The sequence below is a fragment of the Rhyacophila brunnea genome, unplaced genomic scaffold (genome assembly GCF_057557595.1).
Source record: "Rhyacophila brunnea isolate RB1 unplaced genomic scaffold, BYU_Rbru_1.0 scaffold_17, whole genome shotgun sequence".
Taxonomy (NCBI): domain Eukaryota; kingdom Metazoa; phylum Arthropoda; class Insecta; order Trichoptera; family Rhyacophilidae; genus Rhyacophila; species Rhyacophila brunnea.
Window position 1 is genome coordinate 3,934,464 of NW_028232827.1, and position 12,295 is coordinate 3,946,758.

The 12,295-nt window shown below is 36.3% G+C and overlaps 1 protein-coding gene across 1 annotated transcript in view; it reads left to right on the forward strand.

The window, feature by feature from the left end:
- tefu (Serine/threonine-protein kinase tefu) overlaps window positions 1–12,295 on the forward strand; it is a 56,750-nt gene that overhangs the window by 21,725 nt on the left and 22,730 nt on the right. The window contains exons 14-22 of the mRNA XM_085944661.1: window positions 196–370; window positions 1,059–1,299; window positions 2,203–2,462; window positions 3,123–3,427; window positions 5,342–5,543; window positions 7,063–7,288; window positions 7,500–7,652; window positions 9,070–9,371; window positions 10,157–10,373. Of these exons, the coding sequence (XP_085800787.1) occupies window positions 196–370; window positions 1,059–1,299; window positions 2,203–2,462; window positions 3,123–3,427; window positions 5,342–5,543; window positions 7,063–7,288; window positions 7,500–7,652; window positions 9,070–9,371; window positions 10,157–10,373 (2,081 nt within the window). The remainder of the gene's footprint in view (window positions 1–195; window positions 371–1,058; window positions 1,300–2,202; window positions 2,463–3,122; window positions 3,428–5,341; window positions 5,544–7,062; window positions 7,289–7,499; window positions 7,653–9,069; window positions 9,372–10,156; window positions 10,374–12,295) is intronic.

Sequence of the window (12,295 nt, forward strand, 5' to 3'; positions counted from 1 at the left end):
CTAAAAAACGGAGCTGAATATGATTATCCATATGAAGGAAAACTACTTACAGAATCAAAATCAAGATAAATATCAAAAAAAAATAAAAACGGTGGTTATTGACTAAACTAATAGCTTTAATTAAGAATGGATCTTTCAATATTTACGATGACCAATTAGTTATACAAAGCTTTATTTAATGTTTCGTTTCTTCAGATTCGAAGGGCTGAAACTACTCCACCGCAAATTGAAATCGTCAAAAGAGGAATTGGCAGTACTGTTTGAAAAGTTGAAAGAGTCCCGGGGATTCTCCGAAGATTGTGAAAATAGCCTCCTGCATAGGCTGGCAAGCAGTTTACTTCACATCGCTTCGAATAAAAATGACGAGGAAGTAAGTTATAGTCAAATAACTTAACCATGACCATGCGCACACCTCTTTTCGTGTACATGTAATCGGTCGGATCAGTGGCGGCTGCTTGAACATCATCCAAGTGCACTTAAATACCCCTTACATATTTAATATATATATCATCAGCCTGAATCTATTCACTGCTGGGTGAAGGCCTCTCCAAGCTGAATCCACTTCTCTCGATCCTGTGCGTTGCATTGCCACGTACTTCCAAAAACTTTATCATTTCATCGATCCAGCGGCGGCCTCTAGGTCTACCTTGCAGACGTTTTATACTTCTTGGATACCACTGGATGACTAAATTTGTCTGATTATCTCTTCTTCAAGCTCATAGCCCGAAGAATATATATATATATTAATAATATATATATATATACCGGGCCAGCATGAATTTCGACAACATAAAATCAATAAGTCATTTAACTATCAATTGCTTCATCTAGTATCAGCGTTTTTACTACAGGCAATGACATAGCAATCGGCTATCTCATGCTTGCTCATCAAAACACCTTTTAGTTTTTGTGCACTGCGGTCGGTTAACGAAGAGGATTGTTTATATTATATATACTTGTCGCACTCCAAGTATGTACTGTATATTTACAAAATTATATTATCAACTAGCACTCACTAGAGCAATATTAAAATTATTAATAAACTTGGATGATTTCAGTCGAGTCTGCAAGCCTGCCGTTGCTTGGGAGAATTAGGCGTTTCCGACTTCCAAACGATTGTCCTTCAACTGCCATTCACTCCCAACCTCATCATCGAGAGGCATCCGATACAATACCTGGCTTACCTGGCGCTCCGCCAAATCAAGGACCTGGTGTTTGACCCTGATCCCAAAGTAATTATCACCGCATCAGAAGCTCTCAAGTCCCTTCTTCTCTTCAAAGAAGGATTCATCGCTCTCGGTTAGTACCTTATACCTTTCTGTCTCTATTATCTGTCGTCACTTGATCGCACTCTTGGACGGTATGCGAAAGACATGGCCTGTCCATTTGAAGCTCTTAGGACTAAATGCATAGTCATACTTATGTGCTTAAGTGACCTTACGCAGCGCTTGACCTTATATCACTAAAATTGGCGACTTAGTGAAAGTAAGAATAACAGACAACGTTTTTTATCTTATTAGAACGTCTTAGTTATGATTAATATAACTTCGACATAATATCTGCATCTAACTTGTTAAATTAATTACCATATATATATATATATATTTGTCTTGAATTATCTGTAACCCATGAGAGAAAACATATGAAAGTGTGTAAGAGAGCAAGGCATGGAGAATAGAAATTCTAAATTAGAAAAATCGGAGGAATCGTTTATTTTAATCGAGTCGTGAAACAAAACAAATGATACTCTCATAATAGTTTGACAGATGCATATAGTGCAGTAAATAGCATATTGAGTGTGAGTATTGAAAAATTATTATGTTATCCAAGAGATTTAAGGGTAGTTATAACAGGGATAGCGTGCTGTAACCTACAGTAACCTTAGGCAACATACACAATCCATCAAAAAATAAAAAACATGGATCAGGAAGAACCATCGGCAAAACGTTGCCGCTTGACAAATGAACGGGTCCAGCGATGGTATGCTCGGCAAAGTCAGGAGACTCTACAAAGACTCCGCCAGGCTGATGCAGCAGCTCAAAGACAAATAATTGAGTCTGAAACACCAGAACAAAGACAGTAAGACAGAACATACATGTAAACGTATGATTGAGAAGGAGACAGGGAGAAGACGTATGAGAATGTTGATAGGTGGTAATATATGCTAGTAGCTTAATATTATTAAAATTATTATGATTTCAGAAATCCTCATCGAGGAAGAAGGCAGTCGAGTGAAAGATTTGCTGGTCCCCTTCATGTCGCAGAAGAAAACATTCTCCACGGCAAAAGTGAAAATAGGGAGTCAAGATTTTGATAGATTCACCGCGAATACTGACCTGTGGTTCATCTCTGCCGACAAAGGTCACTCCAGTTGGGTTGTGGAGCTGACTACCGCCATTTTGGATGTCTTCGCACCGCAGAATTGTTTCTTGCATAATCTCAGTGGAGTCTGCAAGCTTAAGGTAATAAAATTTAATCATTTGTGTTCATTGTCTCAAAGACGCCAAAGGATTATACCATAGAACAGTAGTCGACTTTAGGCAATTATATAACGTTAACTTTGACTCAAACTAATCAAAATACAAAAATTTTACTTATTTGGTCACGACCGGTATTCTGTCGTCTAGCATTCTTTCATACAGAATCTACCAATGGTTTGCTGATCAATTATTTTGTCCAGCTCCCTTAAAGACAGCCCTCGTAGTCCAATTCGTAAGGTACAGGTCTTTTTATCCGGGGGCCCCGAATTTGATTCTCAGTGAGGTCACAATATATTTGTGATTTTCTCAAAGCCTGGGTGTTTTTGATTGTTTCTCTTCTATTACTAAATACTCAACTGTTTCACAACACTATTCTCATTGGACATCATGGCCTGTTGTAGTATTAAAAAGAATATATTATAGAATATAATATATTATTAACCGTGTAACTATATAAAACTCTGAGCAAGGTTTGCAAATCAAGCTAAACATAACCACACTTCGACAGTCTATACACTTAGAGCGGCATTCACATTCATACAATGTGGTAACCCAAAAACATATAAGACTTAGTTTTAGAAAGTCTGAGTTTACTTTAAAAAAACTTCTTTCCCGTTTTATAATTTTTTTAAATGATTTCAGCCATCACTTGCCCAGAAACTTCTACCTGCATTGATAGGCTTGATGCACTTATCCCACGAATGTCACGTTGCCGCGATACAGTGCCATGTGAAGAACTTTTTCCAGCGTCATTACGAAGCAACATTTATATCACCATTGGCGAATGACGCCTTAGCAACGCAGACGATGCCTGACATCGCGAAAATAGGAAACGGCGATGAGTCGTTGGCAAAGGCAAACGAGAAAATAGACATTGAGAGTGTGCAGTGCATGCTAGAACTGGTGCAGTTCATCATGGTCCAGAAATGCCATTACAGCCCTAGCAAGTATGTATAGCATCTCAGACGCACACTTATTGGTTAATTTCATCATGATTAGATATTGTACAGGTGATTTAATTTGGCTGGAATCTAATTGATGCAGGTCCAAGTCCTAGTATTTCCTGAGTATTTTTTAAAGATTTTTTCTAATAGGAATGTTTTGGAGGTTTTTCTAAATTATGTATGACAGTCAATTAAAACTTCTGTATTATTTTCTTGCCATTTTCAAAATCATTCATCTTTTTTTCAAATTTTAAATTGTTAGCTTCTTTTATCCACCTAACAACATTGTTTAGTACTCCATGTCTTGTGGTTTCAATGAGCTCATTTTGAAAATGTGTTTTCCTGAATAACTTTATTAGAAACACGCTGGTGATGAGGGTCATGAATAATGAGGTTGAATTTTCCCAACGATTCTAAGATTTACAATTCTTCTGCATATGCTTCCAGCGACTTAAATGTCTTAAAATTACATTATTGATTTAATTTCTTGTCGTTTCAACATCTTTTGTGGCGCCCAAAATCACCTAGGAATCGGGCCAATCATTCTAAAGCTCAAATTACATTGGCAGATTCTCAGGCCAACCATCTGGCCCGACTGTCTGCCACGATCGCCCGTGATCGATCACGAAAAGCCACTTGAGTCATTCCCTCAAGTCTGCTGAAGCAAATTGGAACAATTCCTATTTTTTGGTCACGATCATGTGAAAGATTACCGAGAATGTACTAAAATATCCAAATTATCCTCATACAATCAGCAAATCATTACTTATCTAAATGGCATCTCCAATTGGTACATAAAGTAACAACATAATGAGAGAAGACTGTTTAGTGATGCCGCCAAACTGGCCCATAGATTTATTTTAGTTAACTTATTAATCAATCAAATCAAACGTCAATACGATCGAGTTGGTATTGGTAATGGAGTTGGTAACTGATAAAATTGTAGGTTATGTTATGTTTGACGTTTCAATACAAAATTTCGAGTATTTCGAGGTTCGTGCGGAAAAAACTTAAATAGACCGAATAGAGACATATTTCACACGCAAAATTTACCAATTATCGTAGATAACTGCCGGTTGCCGCTGATAACCGCCTTGTGTATGGAATGACTTCCATGTTAATTTGGACCAATGAAAATAACAGAAACATGCTAAAGTGTTAACTGTTAAGAATAGCTGCTCCGGTGTAATATAAGCCTTAAGACCAGGCGCGATGATGATTTAATACATAAATTTGAAAACCCTTATGCCGGCGCTCCATTGGCACGCAAGTCAGACGATTTACAGTATTCGGACTTTTTTTTCGCGTGGAGCACCCCAGATCTGCGGACTTTTTAATCCGCAGACCAGGCTCGTTGGATTTCAATCATGTTTGATATTTTACTCTCCGAGTTGCCAGACTTCGTCCGTCGATCACTATGCAAATTCGATTTGACATTAATACGCGATCATTCGGACCGAAAAAAAATCTGTAACTGTTTTAAACATTTTCATTGATTAATTTGTTCATTTACACATTAGAAAATGAGAGATTTATCATTATTTTTTTATTTGTATTTATGAAATTCATAAAAGAAAACTTAAAACTTGTGTTGTTTTCACTGCTATATTATTTTATGCAAGTCTAGGATTATCGGAAGACATTACGATAATCGCAACTTTTGACTTTTGACAGCTCGACTTTTTTATTCGATCGTTATCAGTAGCAGAGCATAGACAAATCGGACGATTTATTGTCCTCAGACTTTTAGCTCGCCAATGGAACGCTGGCGTTAGATACAAACCATGCCCATTAGAAAAAATACCACTAAAACACATTAAAAAATTCTAACTTTTATAACACATCAGCTTACATCCCTCGCTGGTATATTGTTTATTATGGTAGTAACAATATAACAATATATATGACTATTTGCAGTAAATTGTGGATGAATGGTGACAGTGAATTGTTGGACTATCTGACGATAGCGTGGGCAGCATGCGCGACGGGCTCTCACTTTGCGGCCATCTACTATGGAGAGCTGTGGTGCTCTAAGCAGCTTCATAATTCACCTCCCTCCAACCCTGACAAGATATCCAACCTGCCTCGTGGGGAAAACATGCTCTCCATACTGAGGAAGGTTTGTCAACATTTCCTAATTTAATAAATGACATCATTGTTATAATATAACAATTTGCATATTATGCAAAACTAGTAACCATTAAGGTGTAGTACACGCAGTAGTAAGAAAAAAAATTATACAGCTTTCACGAAAACATGTGTAGAATATGTTTTTTTTTTGTATTATTATTGAATACCATCTGTGAATACTAATACAAACTATCTATATTGTGGTTTTAAATATACAGTAGGCACTCGGTAATCCGGCGTTCACCAATCCGGCACGTCCAATAGTCCGGCATTTTGCAACCCTGCTCTACTGCCTTATAATCCGGCAGGGTTCACATTAAACTGCCGGATTACCGAGCGGAGAGCTGTTCGCTAGGCAGTTCGGTGCCCGACCTTGAATTATTTCCTATAGAAATCCAATATTCCGGCATTTCCAACAATCCGGCATAGGTGAAAAAATATGGGTGCCGGATTACCGAGCGGAGAGCCGTTCGCTCGACAGTTCGGTGCCCGACCTTGAATTATTTCCTATAAAAATCCAATATTCCGGCATTTCCGACAATCCGGCATAGGTGAAAAAATATGGGTGCCGGATTACCGAGCGCCTACTGTATGTAAAATTATTATTTAACTGTGATGTCAGCAATAGCGTATTGGTAGTGTACACAAATAGTAATTGTTAAGGCCGGTTCGGATTAGTCGAGTAATTTAGTCGAGTGGTGAGTAATTTAGTAACTAAACATGTATGAATAGACAGATTTACTCGAGTAATTTAGTAAAATCATTTAGTCGAGTCAATCCATTTTGTTCTATTTTTTCGGTCGAGTAGCGGCCCTCCACCACCTCTCACTAAATACCAAACAAGCCACGAGACAAGTCTAAACACGTTACCTTTAGTCAAGTTCATTAGTTGTCGTAGAATTTCTTCCTCCAATTCTTCTAATGTAGCCATTATAAATGAAGTTATTAACTTATTATTTATTTTTTAAACATACATAGGTACTTAATTTGAAAACACTTCTGAGAAATATGTAAAAAGTTTTTTTCAAATTATGTATGTTCAATAAAAAGAATGCTACATTCTGAAATCTTGTGAATTATTTGTTGAATAAAAAAATTAGTTACTTAAATTTTTGTTTTGTTACGCTGTGCTCTGTACATTTTGACATGTCACTCACTAATGTTCTGTGTTCGGACATGTCTTTTCAGTTACTAAATCATTTAGTGGTTACTAAATTACTCGCCACTCGACTAATCCGAACCGGCCTTTAGGTTGGAGGCTTGAATTTGCATGTATTCTAATTTTTTTTATTTCGTTTCGAAAATAGATGTCGACAAAAAACGTACAGGTATGTCTCCCAAGAAATGTATTCTATACATAAAAAAAACGCTCCTTGTACTTAAATCTCATCTGTTTTCATAAAATAAAATTTTTTTAATAACATTTTATTTGATTTTAAATTTTTTGGCACTTGTTTAGGGCACTTGCATTATTCATTACTGGTATTCAAATGTGATTGGTTTTTTAGAGTTATTTAGCAATCAGTGACGGAGATGCTATAAATGGTTGTGGCTCAGCACATCTTCTAGACCCCGCCGAGAGACGGAACCATTACATGAGGGAGGGAGCCTTCACCGACGCTCTCCTGATGCATGACTTGCTCTCCGCTCGTAACAAAAACCATCTCGATCCGATGACTATGGATAGAGAAGAGGAAGGCATCGCTAGCTCTTACAGCAGCAGTGGTTCAACTTGTAAGCGTTATTATCATTTGTGTCATGATTTCACATCTTTCCTCATCGTATGAATAAACATTTTAATGATCACCTAACATATTTATATACCATACAATATTGCAGTATAGCAGGTGATTTTCCATCTGTGGATTCCATCTGAAAGATGTTTAAAAAATTCTCTGAATAAAAATTACATATGTACATATTTTAGTTATTCATTTTTTTGTAGCGTCAGCAATAGGCCACAATATCATTTCGGAAAGAAGTTTTGCACAGTCACTGCAGATGTCCCACCTGTATCACTTGTCAGGAAAATATATGGACTCCTGCGGATCCTCCAAAATGCTGGACGATATGAAATATGAAAGTTTCTGGCGATTAGGTTGGTATTTCCTCGGATCTTTTTTTATATTCGTAACTTCAGTGCACTGAACTCTCTAGATATCAAAAAAATATCATTAATAAACCGAAATTGTGCCGAATTTTTAAATTATTTTAAATCATCTGTAGTCAATACATTGCTGGATGGAGACATCAAAGTCTCAACTCTCTTTTAAAATAGCCAACTTTGCATAAAAGTGTATTTTAATACTCTCTCTCTCGTAATAATCTCTAATATCTCTCTCGACCATATCCGACCCTAATAGGATCATATGGGCCTCCACAGAGTAGAGGTTTGTATTAACAGATTTTGTTTTTACGAGAAATGGATGTCAGCCACTTGCTCAACCCATCATATCCATACTCTGACTCATACACACTTGCCAGACACAGGTTCGAACCTGGGATCCGTGACACTATAGGCCGACGCTTAAGCCGCGTGGCCATCTTGAGAAGAAAACAATTAGTAATTTATTCATATCGATACACAGAAAATGGCTGCATATAGAGCCAGACAGTGTTGTCTCTCTATTCTTACTTTTGCTCTAAAATATTTAGGATAATATGTCTCTATAAAAGAAGGTATTCTTCAATGCCTCTGGCCATAACTTAATTAGACCATATACAATGAAACTCCTATTTTACGTTTATGATGGGACTGACAAAAAAATGTTGGCAATATTTCATAATTGTGGTATGAATTTTCAAAGTGAACTTATTCCACTTTTTGGCAAAAGCGAAAAAACTGTTTACGGTGTTGATATTAGATATGTTTTTTGTATTGGAATAAGTTACTTTTGTAAGTAACACCGATTTTGAATTAGATTTTTCTACTGGATTGAATGCTATATTATTAGGTTCTTCTATACAAAAAATACTTGTTCAAAATTTTATCCCTTAAATTCTGACATTCATAACTCATTTTCGTCAAATAGTGGAATAAGTTCACTTTAAAAATACACCCCTCAAGTATATAAAGTCTGATTTTACGTTGTTGAAGGGACTGACAAAAATAATGTAAATAGCAGGAAAACGTAAATGGACCCTCCCATTTTTAAAAAATAATTATTTTTTATTAAAACACATTCATGCATATTTTCGGCTTGTTTTTTGGTTTTAAGGTTTGAATTTTTTTGATATTATTTGAATGGATGAATACAACAGAAAACTTCAAGATGCAAAATGTAAAAATTATATAAACAATATGAACGAAAAATGTCAGCATCAAATGACTGTAACATTCGAGCCGAAACGCAGAATATAATATAGAATAATAGAATAGAATAACAATAATAATTAGTTAAAATAAAAGATCGTCCTCCAATCGCACTGTGTTACCTCGGCCTTTTGCACTACAGACGTCTATATATATTTAAATTCACACGTGCATCTGTGAATATAATTTTTTCCCTCATCAGGTGATTGGAGTCTCCTCGGTAATACATCTTACCTTAAAACTAAGTCATCCAAGAATTGCACCAATGACAGTTTCGGCCTCCCGAGACTAGATAACTGCTGGCCCGGGTATCAGTACGTCTGTCTGAAGAAAGTGTTGACCCAGAGCACACAGAGGAATGACACTGGACTTCAGGCGTCTTTGAGAGACACTCGGGAGTATATCACTGAAACTTTCATCGAGAAGGGCATCGAAAGCTCTCAAAGTTCTTACGAATTGGCCACAAAGCTGCAGACGCTTCAAGAAATTGAATATTACGCAGAGGTATGTAACAATCTTCTTTTTCTTCTGCCTAGACCAGTGATTCCCAATTATTTTTGGTTTGGCGGAACCGTAATCTCGGGAAACCCCTACATGGCTGACACATTACATTGTAGATTTCCTGAACTCTAATGTGTTATGTCCACAATGTTTTGTTTTTAAATAAATAAATAAAGTACAGTAACACCCCGAAGTTACGCGATAGGTGGGTCCAACTGGTGGGTAAGTCGAGGTACAACTTTGCATATAAATACATATAAATTTTGTTTAATTGGGACCAAATACTAACAAAAACACTAGTTTAGAAGAAAAATATTAATAAAATTGCAGTTTGTACATTTTAATATGTACGAAATATTATAAATATAAATGAGTTACGTAAAAAAGTTATTTCAATGTCGATGGCTTCATAAAATCTAATAAATTCTTTCAACGACAAATGTCGAATTTTTTTATTCCTTGATTGTAGCTATAACGCGTTCTTCGTTAGAGTCTATTTTTTCTAATATTTTTAAACCCTTTCCAATTGAGCTGAGACCTTCTATCAAACCTCCTTTCCAATTTTCATTCTGCTATCAACGTCAGATTTACTTTGTTTGGACTATACATAGTTTTTTTAAGGGTTGAGAAAATATATAACGACGCGCGAAACACGTCCAATGCTTATTACAGCAAAAGAAACACTGAAGATAGCGGGTGGCAGTGTTGCCAAACGAAAAAATCAATAACTGCGTAACTCCGAGTTCACCTAAGTCAGGGTATTACTGTATCTTGTAATTTTGTTTTAGGTTAACGCGACAAAGAAAAGAGACGGCAACACCTCCCCGAATTGTTTCAACAATCTATTCGTCTCTTGGGCAGTAAATAATATTCTACCGTTCAACAATTTCAAACATCTCGAACCAATATTAGCGCAGAGGATCGTAATATTGAAACATCTGTCGAATGAAGTGGACGACATGCGCTCGAAAATTTCTTGCGCAGAACTACAGTTGGATTATGCAGGTATTGTTATCGAATACTATCTCTTACTCTGTTTTCCGTACTCCATCATTTTTATGTTGGTGCTGTTATCCGGAATCTTCGAATTTTGGGATTGGATGACTTTCATCTGGAATAACTTATTTTTATGATCTAAGAATGTTTGTATAAATTGAAGAAAATTACTGGTTTCTTAATACATAAATCAATTATAAAATATATGAGACGTCTATTAACAAAAAATACCAATGTGTACACAATTCAAAAATTGTGGTAAAAGTTTTGTGTTTCAAGCTAAGAGCCCATCCATACACAGAAACCGTATGTGATTTTGAACCGTGTGCACTAAACTCATGATTTCTGTTCATGGATATATATTTTATGTAGGTATATGAACATCTATGTATACGACAGTAGGAAGGGTGGAGGTAGGCTGTTAAGACCCACCATAAATAGTGGACATTATTCCTTGTTAGTCATACGTATTTGTTTTTATTGAACTAAGACTACAATAAAATTTACAGATGGTATAGGTTAGTTTTTAAAAATCAATTAAACCCTGCCTAAACCAAACCATAATTGTTTTGGTATACTTTGGGCGATATGACAAAATTGTGCACACTTTTTCATTCATACTTTTATGTATTTGTTACGAATACATATTACACATATTGTTGGTTCATTTTTTTAAATTCATTAAGCCCTGCCGAGACCAAACTATAATAGATAATAAATATTATTCTATCTATAAAATATCCAACTCATGATGAGTAGTGAGCCGAGTGACGCACACGAGATAAATGACGAGTTATGGATCGTCCTTGCTATTTATGCAAATGCAGTCCATACCTTACAAGAGACGTAGTCGCAATTAAATAAATCATAATAGGCACTATTGAACTAGGTTATGATTGAGGAAATGCTGATAACCACTTCTGCTATTTTGTTTTGTTTTGACAAAAAAACATAACATAATGCTGAGTGGTATAATTGTTACAGTGGCGCACCCAGGGGGGGGGGGGGGCAGGGGGCCCTGGCACCCCCCAAAATATGAAAATCATCAAAACGATTTTACCCATTGAAATTTAAAGCAATAAACTATACCTTGGGCTTAGACAAATAACACGGCAAAAAATGATTTGTAATTCTCCAGCATCCTTTTTAGAAAAATGTCTTAGATTATAATTTCGAAACACTAATGTCGGGTTTTTTTAGAAACCCGTTCCTTAATGAACTGTCAAAAAATTCTCGGTGTCCACCCGAATTCCAGAGTGGTGTAAGTCATGGCTGGGGAGGGCTGACAGAGCTCTAGCCTGGGGGCCCGGGCTGTGGGGGGCCCGGCGTGTCGCGTTGACCAGATAAGTGAGATAAACACACATCATAAATTAGCTTTAATAGTAAAAAAAGTCGCCTGTGGCGCTATTATACTTCATGACCATGAACATTTTTAATTATATAATTGTCCAATATATTTTCTGATTATTATGTGTCGATACTCTACAGCTCCAGTAGATGCTTAAAGTAGATGTATTAAAAATCGCCAATAATTCACTGTATAAGTACCCTCAATTTGAACTAAAACACAATTTGAAAAACGTTAATGTAGTGTTTCACACTGCCTTTAATCTAAGCGGTGGATAGGGGGCCCGTCAAATACCCTAGCCTGAGGGCCCGTTTCAGGATGTGGGGGCCATGGTGTATGTACACCGAGTGCAATAGACAAAAGACCGATAAACGAGATATTAGGCTATGTTGTGTTGAGTAGGTTGTGTATAAGTTAAATGCAATAATACTTTTTTTTGTCCATTGTCAATTAATATTTTGGAACCTCAATATTACAAAACCAAAAATCTACAATAAACATTCGGCGAAAAGAACGACTACACCCACTACAGTCGGTGGTGATGTAAATCAAAAGAACATTTTTTTCGGTGGAATTCGGCATA